This window comes from Alternaria novae-zelandiae, assembly GCF_023758075.1.
Source record: "Alternaria novae-zelandiae strain BMP 2774 chromosome Unknown scaffold_14, whole genome shotgun sequence".
Lineage (NCBI taxonomy): Eukaryota > Fungi > Ascomycota > Dothideomycetes > Pleosporales > Pleosporaceae > Alternaria > Alternaria novae-zelandiae.
Window position 1 is genome coordinate 767969 of NW_026056974.1, and position 20393 is coordinate 788361.

Genomic DNA, 20393 nt, shown 5'->3' on the forward strand with positions numbered 1-20393 from the left:
TGCATTGTCGACGCTTGGGGGTCGCCGCCAGCCTTCCGCGTGCATTTCGGAATCGGAACACTAGCGCGAGATCAGAACTGTCGGCCCGGCATCGACGTGTCGCGCTTAGGCTACATAGACGCGTGTTCGTGGTATCTGGTGTCTACATCTATCCTCGTTCATACTCGCGCATGGCTTAGGCCATCGTTCTCTGTACTTTTCCTTCAACTTCCCCCTGCTCGCCCTTGCCCTTCCACTCCACCGTCACGGTAATACCACGATCATCGCCCTTCTCCTTCGCATACGTCAGGCTACCCTCCAACACTGTGCCTTTCTTGTAGGCCTGCTTCTCCGCGACCTCTGGGTCAAGCAGCAGTACTGCCTGGTGCCAATGCGTAGGTGTGTTGCTCGGACCCGTCGAGAAGCCCAGCCCCGGAATACCGTTCTTGCCCCAATCGACGTTGTCAAGCGTCTTGACATCCTGGGAGCTGCCAGGGTGGATGAAGATCGTGTCGAACCATATCGCAATGGCCTGGAGAGATGTGATGTCGCGGTCGAGTGTCATGCGAAGAGGCACCTTGAAGCTCAGATCCTGCACAGAAACAGTCTTCATCTCCAGCAGATGGCTTGTCGCAGTGCCGCAGAGCGCCTTCTCAGGCACGTCGAAGACACCGATTTCGTGCGTGTTGAGCAAACCGCCTGGGATCATGGGTGAAAAGTCGAATCCATAGATGTCTTTCCAGAACTTCTCACTCGTGCTGTCTGCTATCCAGTCGGCATCTGAGATTGGTGCAAGACGGATGTTGCAGTGGGATGGCACCATGATGCCGTCAGGCTTGAGGTACATGTCCCGTGCGCGCAGGACCGAATCCAACATGCCTTCGAAGAGGAGACCGTAGCCCATCCATTCCGAGATGATGATATCGACCTTCTCCTTGCCGATTAACCGCTGGGTGTTGAAGTCTTCAGCGCGGCCTTGGATCAGTTCAATGCGGTCTTGGTAGCCGTTCTTCGCAATGATCTCCTTCGCGCGGACAGCGATGCCAGAGTTGTCGACTGCGAACACCTTCTTCGCGCCTGCACGGGCGCAGAAGAGAGATAAGATACCAGTACCGCATCCGACGTCAAGCACGGTCTTCCCAGCAAATACCTCGGCATTCTTCTCGATGAAGTCACGGTACCCTTCTGTCCTTACGCGATCCTCGATCATCTCACGATGGATGCTGTTGCCCTTGTACGACTCAAAGTAGTCCTGGTCCCGATCATTGGTGAGCTTGATCTTGGAGAAGTCTTCTTGCATGTCCTTGTGCATCTTCGCCTCATACTCGTCGTAGTCGATCGCCTTGCTGTCATCATCTGGCATGAGATCTCCAAGTTCAAAGAGTAACGCGTCATCTTCCAATACTGGTTGTAGGTATTTGTCGCTTGTGAGATCATCTAGGGTCACCTTGATACTCTTGGGATCTGTGCCTTTTTGTGCTTCTGACCGGAGGTAGTTGATCAGCTTGATGATGGTGATCTCGTCCGCGTCTAGTGCAGGCAGTCAGTGGTTATCCCAAAAGGGTAAGGCGTAGAACGCATAGATGAGCGTTCAACGTTGTGAGCCGTACCTGGTCCAAGTCCTTTGATGGTTGCTGGCAGATCGAAGCCGTTCTCAGTTTTGTTGTGCTCTACCATATCCGACACGCGAGTCCATTGTCGATCCGAAAATAGATCTTTGAAAGTAGTCGTGTCTGGCTCGCTTGCGTCTTCGACGATGCTGCCCACCGAGCTCGCGGTGTCTGATTCGGTGTCTGACATGTCTTCTGGACTGTCTTTTGCTCTTTTTGCGACAGCAGGTCTTTCAGATTATGCAAAAATTGCAATGAGTCGGGATGTCGCGTCAAGTTTCCTTTGGTGGGGGAAGGCTCTGCGGTTAGTGTGCTTTTGTGGGCGATGCTGCGGGGCAGGCTCGTCGCGCCTGCCGTATCTCCTTCGCACCTCCTTTCATTCTCAACTACCCCTTCGCATGCCATCAATACCCATCATCTTCATCCATGCCATCTACCGTGTTGATTACTCCTGAGGAACTCAATTGCGATATGTTGTTTAGCGCTGCAAACCCCACCTTGATTACGTATGTAGTATAATGCAATCGTTTGCGCCTTCCATCCTGCGACGCGCGGCCATGCCATCGTCACAGGCGTTCTTCTCGTCAATCCTGACTCCTTACCACTCTCCGTCTACCTCACCTGGCTCTCGATACAGTCATTCGCAGACTATTGTGTCTCTTACCGTTAAAAGCATAGTCTCACTCCAGCGACATATCTCTCCCCCAATGTACATAACCAAGGTTACCTTCGCGAAAAGACCGCTCAGGCTCGAGCGCGAAAGACAGGAAACACTCCAGCGACACGCATATTCATGAACAAGGGCCATGCAGAGTTTTACTCTCATCCATTCTACGCCTACAGTATGCTATCCATGTGTACGCTCGTTCCCAACAGTCGCTAGTGCTGAAGCCGCTTTGTTGCTGTGCGTTTACTCAATATTCGACAACGTCGTTTGTACCTTCCTCTAGCTTCAACGCCCGCATCGAACTTTTACCGCGCTTCGCCACACCAGTCTCGGGCCGTTATCTTGATCTCGACTGTATCAGGTGTACCGGTCAGCTACTAATCAGAATCGTCCTCGAGCATCTGGCGGGCGAGCTCAATGGCGTGGTCAGTCACACGTGGCTTCTTGGCTGGTGGAAGGGCGTCGGCCTCTGCACCCGCTGCCTTCACGACCTTAGGCTTCTTGTCCTCGACCTCCATATCCTCGGCCTTCACGTCTGCGGTCTCCTCCAAATCCTCTGCCTCCTTCAAGTGCTCGATCTCACTACCGTTTTCCTCCTCGTCCGAAGTTTCGCCAGCGTCGCTGCCGTAGCCATGCTCGACTTCCTCTTCGTCACTCTCGTCAGCAGGAAGCTCAGTCTGATCCTCGACTTCGTCGCCGTCGGATGCCGGTGCATCGCGCTTGCGCTTCTTGGAGATCTTCCTTGTAGTCGAAGTAATGCCGGCACTGTCGTAGTCTTCGTGGACCACTTTGTCATCGCCAGTCTGTGTGTTCACAGATCGGAACTTGGGCTTGTATACCTTGGGTTTGCCAGTACCCTTTCGGTGGTTGGCACGCTTCTCAACTGGAAACTCTGAGAGAGGAATCATGTGCTTAGGGTACCGCTCCTCAACGCCCACTACACCACCGGCTTCAACCAGCAGTCGAAAGTCTCGGGCGTGCTCACGAAGATACGCCATCGTTTTGTTCTTCGTCGCATGAGCCGACGTGATCTGACCTCGAAGGGCGTCCAGACCACGGTTCTTCACACCAGCCTTGTTGATGGCTTCGACGATCTTGGACAAGTCGGCGGTGGTAATGGTGTCGTACGCGTCAAAACCTTTGGTGTGAACGAAGTCGTTGATGCCAGTGTACATGGCGCAGATCTCTGGGACGGTCCAGTGGTCACGGTTCTTCTTCTTCTCGTAGGCGGCGTTGGACCGGCGCGAGATCTGGTCGATCCACTTGTTGTATGCGTCTTTCCATTTCTTGTCGTTTGGGTCAATGTTGGCGAGTTTCGACTGGTTAACGTGGACGTGTTCATATGCGCGGGTACGGGCGTTGAAGCGGCGGAGGGCGATGCTTGGGGTGAAGACCTCATTGATGCCCTTGAAGGTCCGCTCCCAACGGTTCTCGCTAACCTTGTTCCACTCTACCACAGGGTTGTTCTTCTTCTCCTTGTCCTTCTTGGGAACCTTGCAGCTCTCGAGGTCAGGGAAGAAGATGCAGTCATCGGCTTCGTACAAGTCCCGGTCGGCGGATTCGCGCTTCTCCGGGATTATGTTCTTCTGGGTGAACCAGCTCTTGCCGTCGGGCATTTGGATCTTGAATGTCGCCTCGATCTTGGTGGGATCAGTGTCGTGGGGCGTGAACGTCTCTTTCGGTGTGAGCTCCTTGTTGACTAGCTCTCGGCCGGCGTAGGGCGCAGGGTCGTCCGACAATTCGCCATCGCTGTCTTCGTCAACGGGGAGGGAATCCGTATACGAAAGGTGTTCCGGCGGGCTGCTGGCGGGCACCTTGACCTTGGCCTTGGTCTGGGGTGTTGGCACCTCCTCCGCGCTGGGAATCTCGCGGGCCAGGCTACCGATCAGGTGGGGCGGCATCTTCTTCCGTCCTTGTCCTCTCGTGAAGGTCGATAGGATGCGTGTAAGATATGTATTGGGAGCGTAGGAGTATGCGCTGGATTGAGAAAAGCCGTGGCAAGAGGTGGAAAAGCCCTTCAGAGAAATCGTTAGTCGATGCGCTTCAAATGCCGGATTGGACAGATGAGACGACTCCAACGGTGCTGCGGTGTTACTGCGTACGGGAGTTCAGTATTTCTAAACTTACGGCGCGATGTCGACTATGTTTGCGGGGTACAGTTGCGAAGTCAGCTGCGCAGATATCACGCGTTACAGCCCGGAGCGCGCGCCAGATCGAAAAGGCTGCTATGACCAAGTCCTTCCAATTCTCAGAGTAGAGACTTCAAGGTGTGGTGACGGTGGCGCGGTTGGTCGCGGACTGAACTGAGCAAGATATACGCCAAGGAAGGGGAAAACTCAAGATTTCAAAACAAGGCTTAACAAATTGGGACAGTGCGCGCGTCACTGCCTAGAAGAAAGGCCTCAAGAGGCTCATTCACTTCTGGTGTTTCGACTCTGATGAACCGGGCAGTCTCTGAGATATTAGAACAATTCTGTTCCTGCGCATGAGAGCAGCTATTGTTTCTATGGCCGACGCGCCAGATAGTCACGAGGATACAGAGTTTTGGAAAACCGTCTGATGTCGGCTGAGACGATCGAAGCTGCGCTGTACATCCGCGCATTGACCGAAGTCAGTGGATGAAAGACAGTTTGGTATCTGTCTAGTTACTGCTGGCCAGCGTAAGCGAAGACGCCGAGTACCTCCTCGAATCAGTATCCAAGACTTCGTCTGGCCTCGGGTTCTTTCAAGCGACAGCCGCAATGGCAGAATTTACTTAATGGCGACGCGCCCTCGAGATAGCAACGTCCAAATTGAGCCCAGTCAAGCACGCCAAACCGATATGGTGGGGGCTCAGGAGGCCATAATCGACTTCAAGCCTATCTTGCGGAGAACAAAGCACGCTTAGTGTTCACTGGTTCAACATTATCCTCGCGACAGTCTGTCCTATGGGCGTCTTTGCTGACACTGCTGTATTCATCACATCAATACTCAGTGACTAACAATGAGGCTCGTTCTTTAGAGCTGTGTGACCTCGCTGTTTGACTAGCGCGTCATAACATGCTCGCGTCACTATCGATTTGCTCACCCGCGAGCAAGACCTCTTCACTTTCGATCGCCAAAGCTTTTGGAGCGCACTGTTACTAGCTGGTCCCCCATCCAAGCCAAAATCCGCGCATGCAACGTTCCGTGTGGCATTGAGAAATCTGCGCGAGGCTTTGCAAACATGGATAGCAATTACACAATGGAGAGCGACAAAGGCAAGCGAGCTGATGCGACCCACCCCGCGACTGGCGACAGCACCAACAAAACTAGCGATAGTTGTGAGTATAGTCGCGTAGATATTGATAATATGTGCAATAAACATTGACGCTCTACACTCTAGACACGCCGCTTGCGCCCATCACCACGGAAGCACACCGTAACAGCGATCGGGCGAATACCAGAGACACGGCTCCAGATTGCAGCAACGAAGACGAGATGGCACCGCTACCAACATCGCCGATCTTACCCTTGGGGCCAGAGAAACTACACGTTCTCCTGACATACTCGGCTCTACTGGCGTTGACACGACATTCTTCGCAGCCAGTAGTTGACTTGGACATGCAGGCTCAAGTTCGACAGCTCGACGCCTTTCTGGCTGGAGATATCACCGACGAAGGTGTCGCAACACACTGGTCCGTCGAAAGTCAGCGATCCGAGCGGCTTCAGCGTTACCAAAACTTGTGTGACGAGCTCGTCCCCAATTTGACAGCTGCGGTCAAGAAGCAGTCGCGCGAGAACCTGAACACGGAGCCCAAGAACCGCGTACATGGAGACAGGAACCCGGAGCATCGATCGCTCTCGCAGCTATTCTTGGCCAAGAATCTGGTAGACATGTACGGTGCGTGGGTGGAGAAGGCCAGAAAAAAGGGCATTGACCCTGATGTCGACCCTTGGACAAACCCGACAAAGTTCAGTAAGGTGATTCCGGTGTTCGAGTCGATTTTCACACTACAGTATAACTTCGACGATTGGCAACACACGTCACCCAAGCCGGTGTTCAATCAGACGGCGCGGCTCGATGCCGAAGAGTTCATGCGCGTGATGGACAACCGCGACCAAATTCGAGTGTATCACCGTATGAACACCCCGCTCGGGAACGTCTTCGCGCAAATGGACGTCATCCCAGAAATCGCCACCAAGTACAGTAAAGACGAGTTGACCAGCATGTGGCGCGACAAGACTCGTCCCAAGTATCTGATACCCGATCCCACGACCGTCACGATCCCGAACAAGCAGAAAAACACGTATTGGCAGAGATCAGATGACGGAAAGACCTGGACGCGCGGCGAGACAAGCTGGGCACCTACCTTCAAGTTCATGGTCTTCGACACAGCCACGAATGCGTACATCCACGAACACCTCGTCGACCTCGACCACCTTGACCAAATCGATCTGAATGACGATACTTCGGTTTTGAAGTACCGCAAGAAGCTCTCGCAATGGCGCAATCGCGACACTGGTGAGACGACCAAGATGCGCGATCCCTGGACCGATGATGAGCGTGCCATCGTTTACGAGTGGGTGAACACTTGGGTCAAGAAGAACGGCGTGAACAAGCTCCTACCTCGGGTCATGGAGAGTGGGAGGGAGGATCTCCAGGCTACCCTTGTGGCAAAGACAGGTTTTCTGCGTTCAGTTGACTCGGTCAGTGGTTGGGCAAGACAGCAGATCACCAATAAACCCAACGAGCCCCTAGGCATGTTATACATCAAGGGCCAGAAGCTGGCTGCGCTTATTGAAGCCGGTGAAAGCATCCCGGACGACGAGCGGTACCCTGACCAGGCTATCGACGTTGCAGACTTCTTGGCAAAGGCGAACCCGCAGACATCGTCCGAACACCACAAATCCGGCAAGAAGCGTAAGCTTGATTCCGACGACGACGACACTACCATCGAATCCGGCTCTGACGAAGATTTGCTACCCTCTTCCCCGCGCAAGTCTGACAAACGTCCTCGGCTCAGTGCCAAAGGCAGGATACAACCTGGAAGAGACGCGCATCTTACCAAGGCCGAGATGGATGCTCGTAATGAAGCGTATGCTGCTAAGGAAGTCGATGAGACGGCTGACGACGATGAGGACATCAACCGCGAAGTTGACATGATCTTCGAGTTTGGCGATGATGATGAGGAAGAATTAGTTGAGGAGAATGACTAGAACTTGTTCTTTTGTGAGAGGCGGAATGGTATGAGAAAGAGCCAGCAAGATTTCGGCCCAGGTAGAGATGGAAGGTTTCGGCGTTATCATCAGCAATTTTCGTGGAAATGACACAGCGTAGAGGCGAATTAAGGTTAGCAGGCGGAAGGGAATTGGACTTCTTGTATACCTAGGCAGTCCATCCGTTCCATCTGTTCATGGCGCTGTCGCAAGTTACCGTGGCATCTCAGCAAAGACATGTAGATATACAGGTTGATGCAGTCCCCCACGATGCGTGACCACTGTTCTGTGGTGTTGAAGTTTGCAACAGCTTCTACGCGCCATCCTCGCGCGAGGGACCTCGGGAGTTGCTGAGTCATCTAGCGCGACCAGTCTAGCCTGTTCTCGACCGGAGCGGCTTTCTCGCTACTCCTTTCCACCCGCATGCCCATCATCTACACACATTATGCATCGACCACAGCCAGCCCATCGCGGACCAGCTAACACAGGTAGCACGAAGCAGCGACTGTTCGGTGTCAGATCATCAACCAGCTCAATGGATTGGACTGATAGTCTCTGCTATCTACTTCCGTAGTCGCGCCGATATCTGCCGCAAGCCGCTCAAGATCTCGGGACCGCCCGCCCGGCTGAGTCTTCCAGTACGAGACCACTTGGGCATCACGCAATTCAAGTCGTCAATAGATCACGCTGTTATCTCTTGACTGGACGGTCTCCCTCTCGTTGCCTCTGTTTGGCTGATGCAATACGGCTTCAAATGCACCGCAGACTGTTCTCTCCGAAAAGTCCACCACTCTGAACAGCGTTTTGCATCATCAACTGCCCTTTACCCTTGATAGTGCTCTATTGCCCAGACTGAGCCTTATCTCTCCCCATGTTTTCGAGCCTTTCGCAATATACAGACTCTTGGAACCTGCCTGTTCTGTTGTCGCGAACAATGGCATTGATTCTACAAGGCCCGATTTTGCGGAGTGCATTCCGATGTGGGATCTATCCACAGAATACGACGCCGGATCCCGTGTTCATCGCTTCGCGCCCGGTAGTCACGCTCGAATTGGAAAGCGCTGGCCGGAAGAACAGGGTTGTTTTCCATCCCGTTTCCAAAATTACCCCTGGCGCGACCGTCTTGGCCGACCATGAGTCGGAACATTCCCATCTACCGCTACCGGCATCGCCTCTTATACGAACTGCATTACGGGAGCTGAGCCCAAACAGGCAGTAGTCAAGAAAAGCGCGATGCTTGGATTAACGATTACTCGTATCGTAACCTACGCGACGAAGATGGAGCAAGTCAAAAAGCGCACGTAGTCCAGCAGTAGTAGGCAAATCGACCTTGATTTCCACATGCCGCACCCACGATCCACAGGCAGAATGCAGTTCTTCACCCGCATCACCGCGCTCGCTGCAGCTGCAGCCCCTTTCCTGGCCCAAGCTGCTCCCGTCGTGGCGCCTCCAGCCAACGAGATCATCCCCGGAAAATACATCGTTCAGCTGAAGCCTGATACCGACGTTGCATCCATCGCAGCCCACCACAACACTGTGCGCAGCATACATGCCCGCAACCTGGCTCGACGAGGCGACGATGGTCCCGTTGGTGCTCCAGTGGACCGCGAGTACGGGTTTGGCGACTTCAAAGCCTACGCTGGGTCGTTCGATGAGGCGACCGTTGAAGAGCTGAAGGCTCTCCCTGAGGTCCTCACCATTGAACCGGACTTTATCGTGAGGATCAACGCGGTGGTTACTCAAGCGAACGCACCGTGGGGTCTAGCCAGCATCTCTTCCCGCAAAGCAGGAGCCACTTCATATGTGTATGATGACTCTGCGGGCAAAGGCACCTTCTCTTACGTTATGGGTAAGTCACGAAACCGATGACAATATTGACTCGGTGTTGACATCATCTTCAAGACACCGGTGTTCGTATCAGTCATAGCGACTTCGAGGGACGAGCAACTTGGGGCTACAATGCCGTGAGAGGCACCGCCGACGCCGACAACGAAGGCCATGGAACGTAAGTCATACCGTCCAAAACATTCATTTTCACACCCTGACAAGTCCTAGGCATGTAGCTGGAACCGTGGGTGGCGCCAAGTACGGTGTTGCTAAGAAGACCAACATTATCGGCGTGAAGGTCTTGGACAGTGACACTGGAAGCGCATCAGATGTCTTCGCCGGATTTGACTGGACGGTCAACGACATTGTGTCCAAGGGCCGCCAAAACACCGCCGTCATCAACGTCTCGCTTGGCTCTTCCGCGTCAACAACATGGGATGCCGCCATTACTGCAGCATGGAAGAAAGGCGTTCTCGTCGTAACATCGGCAGGAAACGAGGATTCCCCTGCTATCAACAGCTCGCCAGCTCGCTCCCCTGAAGTTATCTGTGTTGGAAACATCGAAATCACCAACAAGAGGCACAGCGGCGGTGGAGGCTCCAACTACGGCGCTGCGGTCGACATCTTTGCTGCTGGAACGAACATTGTATCGGCATCCAACCTGGGCGACTCAGAGACGAGGACGCTGACCGGTACTTCCATGGCGTCTCCTCACGTAGCGGGCTTGGTCTCGTATCTGCGCGGTCTTGAAGGGCCGTCAACTGCTGCCGATGTCAAGGCGAGGGTGTATGCGCTAGCTACACCCAATGTCGTGACGGACCCCATGGGCTCGGTGAACCTACTTGCGTTCAATGGTAACAGCAGGGTGACTACCGCAGGCAGCCCGAGCAACGGTACCGAAAGCACGAGCGAGGGTACTGGAATCCAGAGCAAGGGTGTTGTAAGCTCAGGCAACGGCACAGTCCCTTGCAACAGTACTGTTGAAGCACGGAGCTCATGGAAGCTGTGGTAGTTCGTGATAGTACTAGTGGAACATCAATGGGAGAAGCAAGTGACTAGATATTGCATCCTCGACTATTCTGATATCATCCCATCGATCCAAGCCGCAGTTCCGTTCATGCAAGGTCTCTGAACCTGCGCTGACTAACACGCACGTGATTACGCGCGCCTGCTCTTTCCCGAAGCGCACGCGTCGCACCCCCACCGCCGTCATATTGAGACGCGAGATCTATGCCGCGACACCCTTGTTACTACTCACTGTCTCTCACCATCCCCACCATATTCACAAAGTCTGATGGACCTAGTGAGCCAGGTCAACGAGAGCGAGTCTCGACTTCAGCGTGAGCGCGATACTGCTCTCAGCGCCGTTGACGAACAGAAGCGAAAACTGAACAATCTGTACGTCAAGATCGGACGCCTGTGGGAGGAAAACGATGCCCTCAAAGAAGACATCACGGCCTTGAAGGACCAAGAGAAGAAGAAGGAAGAGCTTTGCCAGACATGCAAGGCGAAAGATATCAAGATCGCTCAACTTGACGGACAACTCTATTCTGCAGGTAGGTATCCAAAGAGATTAATGGCATTATTTTACGCCTTAATCCAGAAGTATGAACTTACGTTGAGCATGGTAACTAACGCTTTGTTCGCAGGATCTGTACGACCCAAGACCGATCCCGACGTGGACACCGCACAAGCCGGGTTACGCATCGCATTCTTCAAAGCAGAGGAAGAGCTGCGAACTAGAAATCTAGAGCACGCCGCGGAGATAGCGAAGATGCAAGAGGAGCATGGGGTCATTGCTAGTCGTCTGCACGAGGAAGTACGTGCTGCTCGTACAGCGCACGAGCTCGCCCAAGACCAATTACGGCTACTGCGACAGAACAAACGGAAGAGAACCTCGTCGTCCACCCAGAAAAAGCCCCCTCTTCTCTCTGCCGACGAAATACCTTGGTTGTTCTGCGTCTCGGGCGCAGGCGGAATCAGCTATCATACGCTCTACGAGTTGTCTCCCAACGCCCAACAAGAAGTCGGAGAAAGGTTCCAATACTATTTCAGCGCCAGCAACGACGCCCAATATGACGCAGCCGAGGCCACCCACCACAATACCTATGCCACTATGGTCAGCGAGAGTAACCGGCTGGCGAACGTGGGGAAAGGATGCGTACAGACCATTGTAGTTGCAAGAGGCAATGTATCAAGGGCTCCACATCAGACTGGCGAGTATGAAGCTTGCGGCCTATGTCAGCGCAAAGGCTGTCCATGCGCTAAATTGATTATTCACAACGGGAACCCGGTCCTATGTTGGTACGGTCAGGGCTCGGTTGCATCATCGGTCACGACATGGCAAGATGCAGCCTACTGGATAAGGTGAAGATTGTGAAGTCGTCATGTATCACCTGCGGGAGGGATTTCATGTATACGCTTCGAGGTAGAGTGCTCCAAACACGATCATGCTGTCAACTTTTATTTCGCCCGTAGATAGAATGCACATATCAAAAGCATGTGGGGATCGGGCCCTATGAGAATACTGAAGACTCGTCGCGTACACAGTGTTGGGCCACAAAAGCGATATTTTGGATGACTATGAAGTGAATATGGTGTATGGATTGCCTGAGATTGAACTTCCTTCCATGCGAGATGCTGAAACGAGACCACAGCATGTTGGGTGTCCACATGGATCGAGCATCTATGGCCCCTACGCTGTGCCATCGTCTGCTCCAGCCAGTCGACGCTGAATGAGTCGCTGAAACAGCATCAACTCTGCGCGCTCGTCGTCGGAGGGCGGTGTTGGGAAATTTCCGCTGCCCAGAGTGACTCGATCGAACGACTGCACAACAGTATCCTGGCTGCGCAGAACCCCACGATGAATGAACTTCTCGCTTACTGCCTTTGAGATGAACTCCCAGAGAGCAGTCTGCGACTCCCAAGGCTGTGGAGTATCGGTTTCTAGGCCACCTGCATACGTCCCGCTGATCCTGATGTATTCGTCTAGCATGGGCCTGTTGATGAAGACCTGAGGTACGCTGCAACGAGAGTCCAACTCGGTAGTATTCTCGCAGAGTTGCACAATATGAGACAGTAGATTCGGCATCGCGGCGTTCCGGTAGCGAATGAACGAGGCCTTGTAGATCGCTTCGTCTTCTACAGAGTGTAGATGGATGCCATTTTGCCTCTCTTCAGGGCTGCGGTAGAACATTCGATGAGCAATTGCAGCTACGCTATCACTAGTACAGACCGGGAAGGATCGGTATTGGCGTCGGCTTTGCAACAAGAGTTTGTAGTAAAGTTGAATCCACGCACGCTGATCCGCGTTCCATTGGGTGGTCGGGGTGGCTGAGGTAGCGAGGTTGTCGGTCATGGTGATAACTTCGTGTACTGATTGAAGGTAACGCTATACTGGCCTACTTCTTTATACGCCAGGGTGTTTGCGAGGGACGGTATCAAGATGGTCTTATGACCAAGTCACGCTGGGCTATAACAATCGCGCGGAACCACGTGAAGATTGCCTGTCCTGCCACTACGTTGCCGCCATCTCACATTGTTCGCAGCATCCTCGTAATTTGCTCGGCATAACACTGTGAGACTCACTCTGTAAACTCAGTGCTAGGCCATGAAGGAAGGCTAGATTTCGTTGTAGCTAACATCTAGCTAACCTGATCCGAACATCTCTCTCATCCTGAACATTTGCAGAACCCGTCTAATTAGTGTCTAACTTATTGTCCCCTAGAATATTAATCCCTTGTGTTTTACCTGCAGCTATTATTACCTATATAATTATATATTTTATAATATATTTTATTTACTCTAGTATAAAGTTTTATACTTATTCTTACTATTTAAAATAGCTTAAATACTAACTTATATTTTAACTTATATATTATAAAAAGTAAAAAGTATATTAGTATACTTCTACTATTTTATATTACTACTAATATTACTTTAAGTAAAAAAAGTAGTTTTTACTTAAAAGAGCTAGTAACTTAGCTAACTTAAATAAATAAGTAGTATATTTACTATAGCTATTTTAGTATAAAAAAAGTATTTACTTACTTAGTATAGACTTATATACTATTAGTATATACTTATTATAAGTTATATTATATTACGTACTAAGTAGGCGCTTAAAGTAGAACTTATATAACTTAATACTTTATTAAATATATAAAATTATATTTATAAATATTACTTAATAATACTTAGCTTATATAGCTACTTAGTAGTAAGTTACTTTTACTATATTAGTAAGTAAAAGCTAGTAGTATTTAATATTAATAAAAATATATAGTTAAATTAAGATTTTAAAAGTAATAAAAGTAAAAAGAAGTACTATAGTATATATATATTATATAAGTAATAATAATACTAAAGTAGTTACTTTATATACTTTACTTCTAACTTATATAGTTACTATATACGTAAAGTTATACTTTAGAACTATTACTTTTATTTTATAATATACTTAATAACTTATTATAATAAGTAACTTATAACTTCTAAAATTTATATATACTTATATAATTAGGTTTTTTTATAAAAAGAGAAGTATTGTTAACACAAGAGCTTAGAATATTAATAGCTGCTTTTAGAAACCTTTCGCTCTTTGGAACAGAGTCGACGCCTTTGTCGATGAGTTTCTTTTTCATTGCCCTTGCACGCAAGGCCAGCTCCGTGATCGGCTTGTTCGCTACCGCCTTGGCCCTCCGCATCGCGTCTTTTACTTGGCTTTGGACGCTCTCTGCACTGCGCACTGATTCGGTGCCTCTGGCCGTGCAATCTGCTTTGATCTCGTCAGCAAAAGTCTGACATGTGACCATGCCTATGTTGCCTGTTTCGAATCGATCTACACCATTATCCTTGCACCACTTGTTGATGGCGCGCCAGAGGGCGTGACGTTCCATTTCGGTCCAGAGGCTTTTGGAGAACGCTTCCACTGGTGCTACCACATCAGTAGACTGCATAGGCGGTGAGGCTAGATTTGGATGTAACTTTGCCGCTAGGCCCATGAGGAATTGCAAGCGCTCGCTATGACTCTCCACATCTGTGTTGCTCTCATCACCTATGATATCTTTACGTATCTTCCGGTATGCGGCCAGATGATCCGACGTAACGGTTGTTCGCAAGGCTATTGGGTGACCGCCTGCTTTGATGAATGGGTCCAGTCGCCAATCTAGCCTCATGACCGTGTCTCTGGCCAATCTTCTCGTCTTGGCGTTGAAGAGGCCATCGTCAATACCAGGCCCGTCGTTAAAGTACATCTTGTATTGATGCACGGAGTGCCGTGGATGCCGCAAAACGACGGGCTCCGACGGAAGTTTCGTGGTAGCGTATAGAAGACCGTAATGCAGCTCGAGCCATAAGTCCTCGTCGGACATTGGTCCTGGGACGTCTGTTTGATCTGCCAGTTGCGCTTCTTGTCGGCGCTTTGCATACTCCATAGCAAGGTCTTCGCCAAGGGTACGGTCTTTCATGCATCCGAGGATGTACTCTTCCGTCATCAATGGACAAGGGCCCATTTGACGTTGGAGCTCAGCTAAGCATGCCTTTGTATCCTCGGTAGTTGGCTCCAGTGCGTGAAGAAGGTACTGCAAGGCGATGGTTCGTTCTGACATCCCATCTTCCATCCATTCTGCGACAGAATTTTGGTCAATGCCATGACGAGTAACACCGAAACGACTCAAGCGCGAAAAGACGTCTGCCGCTCCGCCCGATGAGTCTTGATACACCAACACAGTGCCACTCCACTCGGCTTTGATGTGTTCGTCGCTAACACCCTCCTTGATCATGTCGTAGATGTGTAATCCATTCCAGTGCGGGTAGTCGCCGGCTTCAGCCTTGAGACGGGCGTAGAGTAATCTTGCGTGTTCGTAGTGATACTTTGAAGCCATGATACTGTGAAGTAACGACAGTCTGTCAGTAACTTATTCGATGACACCAGTCTTTATACTTGAATGGACATCGACCTCCATCACGCGTGTCCACTAGCAAGCGACACGCGATGCCTTTCACGCGTCTTGATATCGATGCATGACCCTCTTCAGTATATCATCTCGCGAGCCACGCCTACATGCTCATTGTTTGCGTATTCGTCGCGAGAACGTCTCGTGAAATCGACGGGTCAGATCAGTGACGCTCAGGCTGGAATAGACGCAGTAGCAGTAGTACTGCCCAGAGATGGCAGTGCGTGTGTGTGTGCACCCTGTCGCACATCCCTCGACCGCTCCTTTGATGGACTTAGAGAATATGAAAGCATTGCGACGTGATGTAGAAGGATGTTCAAGAATATGTATCGCGTTCGGGAAGGAAGTTCCCTGGGGTCGACGCGTCGGCAGTGACGTCATGACGTGCTAGCTGCAAACCTCAGCCTCACCTCGGCGCCCAGCTTTGTCGTCTTCCATCGTCACATCATCACCTCCTCACATACACTTACCCACCTGACTATCATCACACACACGCACGAACCGCGTGGACAGACACAATATCTGTATGCAAACGCCATCCATTCGTATAAGTCGGCGCGTGTCGTGAAGACACTCAGTAAGCACAACCAGCACATTTGGGTATATATCTTTCATCTTTTCATTGCAATAGGAAAGTGCGACGACACAAAGGCAGTGCAGAGCGTCTGTATCTCGCGATGTCACTCACACGCTGTCCAACCTGCAGCACTACCTCCAGTCCGCACCTTCCAGCTCATCGGCGATAGCCGATGACTTGATGTCACCCCGACGGACAAGTATCCCGAGATCACCCATGTTACACCCTTTCATCGAAAGCCGCTAGAAGCAGCGCCACCACCCTCTCCACTCAAATTTCACTCCTTGTCCTCATCACTTGCCCTTGCCGGGCTCGAGATCCGCCGCCTTGAACACATCTCGCGGTTTCAGCTCTGCCTCTGTCACCGTCTTCTTCGGATTGGCCTTCCTAGTCCTCAGTGCGTCAGCTTGCGCTTTAATGCGCTTATAAGCAGCCTTCTTGTGAACCTGAGTGCGCACACCATCCATGCCGCGAGGATCACCAGGATATGTGGCCTTATCCAGGGCCCTATGTGCGTTCACCGCGTCAGTGGCCTCGTAAAAGAGGGCACTGATGTTGTCCGCCCAGTAAATAAGGCCCTTCTCGGCTATAATCTTGTTGAAGAGTGCTATGATGACCTCGCGCTCTTCCTTCGTCCAGTGATCGTTCTGCTTGCGGTTCGGTCCATGACCCTTCTTGGTCTTCGGCTTTGTGGTCTTCTGGGCGGTCTTCTGGATGGTCTTCTTCGCGCGCTTCTTCGGTGATGCTCCACCGTCGTCCTCTTCTTCATCTTCCGCGATGTCTTCTTCTCCATCCTCATCCTCGTCTTCGCTCTCATTCTCCACCGCTGTGTTCCGTCTGGTGCGCTTCGTACCTGTCTGCGCCTTCTTCGCTTTGTCGGTTACAAAGACTTTTCGGCCGGACTGACGAACCGGTGGGGATGCGTTGTTGTCGTCGGGGGCGGCGGTGGGCTTCCTGGCCCTCGTACGTGTCCGTCGTGTAGTCTCCTCCGTGGCTGGTGCGTCTTCCTCCGCCGGCAAAGCGCTCTCTGTAGTCTCAAACTCGTCCCCAGGAGGAGAGCTACGAGTAGAGCCGTCATACATGTCGTCGTCAGCATACTCTGTACGAATGCGGTCCTCGTCCGCATCTGAGCTGGAAGGACTATGTCCCAACGACTTCGGGAACCTTGCGCAAACGATCCGATACAGGAATTCGCGAATCTTTTTGGTCTGCCTCGGGTCTTCGATCGGCAATTCGAGGCCATACTCTTCGCGAATCTCTCGGTAATCATCAAAGACTTCCTGTTCGATTATCCACATCTTACCCCTCATGAACTCTCCGGTCTTCATCGCCTTCCGCGCCAATTCATCCGTCTTGTTCAGCGCCCAGTGTACCAGCTCCTTTTTTTTGAGCAGGTACTCTTCTTGGGTTCTCGGGCTTGCGGCGGCGTCCTGTTCGGGAGTGGTCTCGGAGGTATCTTGATCTGCAGACCTAAAGAACCGGCGAAAGACGTAGTAGTAGCTCTGGCCGGTCGGCGGAAGTACTGTACAAATGGGCAGGAAGGCGGCGTAGAGTGCAAAGCCGGCTTGCAACTCGATGAAAAGGCGCTCGTCTACGCTCCAGGGAGTGCGCGCTATCTCATCGGGCACGTCTTCAGTTGTTGCGGATGCTTCCTGGGAACCGCTTTCTTTCAAGGACGCCGCATCTTCGATGTTCTGGGGAGTGCGCGCTACTTCATCGGGATCGTCTTGGGTGAGTACGACTGCGTCCTGGGGTCGGCTTTCTTCTGGAGATGCAGCATCTTCGATGTTGCGGGGAGTGCTCGCTGCCTCATCGGGTACATCTTGAGTGGGTGTGGAGGTGTCCTGAGGACGGCTTTCTTCTGTGGCGGCCACATCTTCGATGCTCAATGGAGTGCTCGCTGCTTCGTTGGGAACGTCTTGGGTGGGGTTGGATGCGTCCTGGGGGCGGCTTTCCTCTGGAGACGCCACATCTGGCATGATGATGTCACTCATGTTGGCTATGCGAGGAGCGTTTTCGAACGGGTCGTGATGACAAGAAGTGTGTAGAGTGCAACAAGGGCTTCTGGTTGTCTTTATTGAGTTGATTGTAGGTGGTTGCTAACGTGTAGCAAATAGTTATCGACTACTCACTGTTGTGATGGTCAGTGCGCGGTGGCTACCTTGAGTTTTCGAGCACGCAACGGATTAGCGCCACCGATTCGTGTCTTTCACTACATCGTTCGGCGTGCGCTGCTGACAGTCGAGTATCAAGTCTGATCAAGCTCACGCGAGGCAGGTCATTCGGACTTGAAGGAGACAGCAAACATCAATTAACCCTACGATCTACGACCCCTCCGCATCGCTCTTATACCAATCTATAATCTCCTCATCTCCAACAACCAGAGAACCATCATCACCATGCAGTTGCAACCCCCTAACACTTTCCACAGTCCAGTTCTCAAGCACACCAAACCTCTCCCGCAGATCCTCCAACAACAACCGCGCTTGTCTCGTCGCAGGGCTCTCCGAACACTCTCTATACGACTCCGCAAACAAATCCCCCTCATCGTCACTATCATCGTCATCGCTGTCACTAGGACGACCAACACCCTCCCCTTCTCCGTCACTATCGAGGTTGTACGCCCAAGGATTTCCCAACAACTCCGGATTAACATTCCCCGATCTCGAGAAATTGGCATTCGAGGATACACATCCCTCATCCTCATCACCCGATAACTCATACTCCCGTCCTGCCCCTCGCTGTCGCTGGCGCCGCGTCTCCCTAACATGCGATTCCTTGACCAGGAAAGCAGAAAATCTATTCCTCGATTCATACCGCGGTGGTAAAAGGATACGGTTACCGTCATCATCGTAAACCCAAACAGGCGTAGCGATCTGACCCGGTACCCAATCTCCAATCCATTCGCCGTTGCGGTCTCGTCCTTCTACCGTTCCATCGTCACGCATCTGGTGTTCGAATACGAGGCCTTCGCGCATGTGGATTTCGCGCTGGTAGTGTGGTCTTTTGTCGATTTTTTTGATACGCGCTCCTTTTTCGTCTTTCTTGTAGCCCAAGAACGTTTTTCGGCTTTTGGGGGATGAGGGGTCGCTGAGAGGTTCGTAGACGAAGTCTCTTCTTTTTGTGGTCTTGAGAATAGTGGCGACGGGGGAGTCGAAGGATGTGGGAAAGTTGAAACTTGTTTCTAGACTGCCGTGGTGGGGTTGGTGACCTTCTGGTAGTAAGTTAATAGTGAGAGGGTTCCGGCTGAATTCCTTCTCCTTCTCGGCTCTCATTTTCTCATACGCCTTCTCGTCAATACCCCATGTAATCTTTTCCATCCTACCCCTCCTTGCGAGCCGCATATCCCGGCTTCTCTGCGCCTTCGTCCGATACCCCTCTTCCTCTTCAGCCCTATCTATCTGCTGCCGTCTCACACGCGGAAACTTTTCTTCAATGTGACGATGGCGGTGGTGATAGCGCGGCGTACTTGTCGGTGTAGTACCACGAGGCGGCTGGCTATACCGATGCGCATTCTCCGGAGCCACAACGCCGGATATACGCTTTCGATATCCGAGACACGCACTTTTGTACAGATCGATCATGTGTTTTAGCCATACCATGTAAGGGTCGTGGAAGGCGTCGGTGTAGGCGTTGATTTTCGTTCGGTCGAGCTTGTTCTGGTTGTTGGTACCGGGCTTGTGAGTCTTTGGATCCTGGGGCTGGTGGTTTTTCGGTGGTCTTCCTACTGTAGCTTCGTCGGAGTCTAGATCTTGCAGGTCCTGTCGAGCTTTCGCGCTGAGCGATCCTAGTGCTTCTTGATATCTTTGCTCGGCAGCTGTTACGCTGTATATCTTCCAGGGATCGTGTCCTCGTCTATTCCATACATTCTGGTAGTATAGGAAGTCTTCCCAAGCAGACTGTGCGTATCGGTACTCGACGAACTTTCGCCATGTCCTGTGCTCGTCGTGTATACTCTCGCGCGTTCTCCTTTCGCGCAATACGGCTCTCTTCATCGCCGCTTGCTGCGCTGCATCATGGATGATGCCTGTTTCTACGTCCGTTTGTCGTTCGAAAGGTTGCCATCTCTCCAGCGCTTCTTTGTTGTAGTTGTCGATGGTCTCTTCGATCGCCGGGTCTTTGGCCGCGGCCGTGGCTTCTCTCAACCATTTTTCTAACGCTGCCTTGGTCTCAGCCATCCATGCATTGAACTCTGCCGTCGTCGTCGGATTAGCGGGCCAGTTTTCTTGAACAGTTGGGTTGACCAGCAGGGATGATGAAGCTGTTTGCGCGGCCCCAGGCGCATCCTTGGTTTGTGATCTCGTCGCCGCCACCATCGTGTCAGGCACTTCTTCTGAGTCGTCCTGCGAAGCGCTATATGGTACTGCGTCAAGTGATGTCTATCTCGAGTATCGAGGACGATACGGACAACGTAGCCATTTTCAAGGTCGGAGTTTTCGCTTTGTTCGTCGTCTGCTCGAGTGCCGGTACCTCCCGATACTCGGGTGCTTTGTTCGTGGTAAAGAAACGTTTCCGGCGTCACATGAACGTTAGGGAGATAATGAATAGTGCACTGTGTATTTCATTGTTTTAGCTAGTAGTAGCGAGCGACCAATCCG

At 51.7% G+C, this 20393-nt stretch overlaps 7 protein-coding genes across 7 annotated transcripts; 2 read left to right on the plus strand and 5 right to left on the minus strand.

Annotated features, from left to right (window-relative positions):
• Nucleotides 1-175: 175 nt before the first annotated feature.
• J4E88_007112 (uncharacterized protein) lies at nt 176-1779 on the minus strand (the record flags this gene model as incomplete). The annotated part of the gene is made up of 2 exons (XM_049400733.1): nt 176-1509; nt 1590-1779. The coding sequence occupies 2 exons, from the start codon at nt 1777-1779 to the stop codon at nt 176-178; spliced, it is 1524 nt and encodes a 507-aa protein (XP_049253681.1).
• Nucleotides 1780-2633: 854 nt separating this feature from the next.
• On the minus strand, nt 2634-4157 carry J4E88_007113 (uncharacterized protein; the record flags this gene model as incomplete). The annotated part of the gene is made up of 1 exon (XM_049400734.1): nt 2634-4157. One exon carries the CDS (start codon nt 4155-4157, stop codon nt 2634-2636), a length of 1524 nt encoding a protein of 507 aa, XP_049253682.1.
• A 1322-nt stretch (nt 4158-5479) lies between these two features.
• On the plus strand, nt 5480-7434 carry J4E88_007114 (uncharacterized protein; the record flags this gene model as incomplete). Its single annotated transcript, XM_049400735.1, has 2 exons — nt 5480-5558; nt 5621-7434. The coding sequence occupies 2 exons, from the start codon at nt 5480-5482 to the stop codon at nt 7432-7434; spliced, it is 1893 nt and encodes a 630-aa protein (XP_049253683.1).
• Nucleotides 7435-8802: 1368 nt separating this feature from the next.
• On the plus strand, nt 8803-11534 carry J4E88_007115 (uncharacterized protein; the record flags this gene model as incomplete). Its single annotated transcript, XM_049400736.1, has 6 exons — nt 8803-9283; nt 9337-9439; nt 9490-10201; nt 10574-10817; nt 10911-11407; nt 11439-11534. The coding sequence occupies 6 exons, from the start codon at nt 8803-8805 to the stop codon at nt 11532-11534; spliced, it is 2133 nt and encodes a 710-aa protein (XP_049253684.1).
• Nucleotides 11535-11956: 422 nt separating this feature from the next.
• Nucleotides 11957-15146, minus strand: J4E88_007116 (uncharacterized protein; the record flags this gene model as incomplete). Its single annotated transcript, XM_049400737.1, has 2 exons — nt 11957-12443; nt 13852-15146. The coding sequence occupies 2 exons, from the start codon at nt 15144-15146 to the stop codon at nt 11957-11959; spliced, it is 1782 nt and encodes a 593-aa protein (XP_049253685.1).
• Nucleotides 15147-16088: 942 nt separating this feature from the next.
• J4E88_007117 (uncharacterized protein) lies at nt 16089-17789 on the minus strand (the record flags this gene model as incomplete). Its single annotated transcript, XM_049400738.1, is given in 2 exon segments — nt 16089-17767; nt 17786-17789. The coding sequence occupies 2 exon segments, from the start codon at nt 17787-17789 to the stop codon at nt 16089-16091; spliced, it is 1683 nt and encodes a 560-aa protein (XP_049253686.1).
• A 330-nt stretch (nt 17790-18119) lies between these two features.
• On the minus strand, nt 18120-20111 carry J4E88_007118 (uncharacterized protein; the record flags this gene model as incomplete). Its single annotated transcript, XM_049400739.1, has 1 exon — nt 18120-20111. The coding sequence occupies one exon, from the start codon at nt 20109-20111 to the stop codon at nt 18120-18122; it is 1992 nt and encodes a 663-aa protein (XP_049253687.1).
• Nucleotides 20112-20393: the final 282 nt, after the last annotated feature.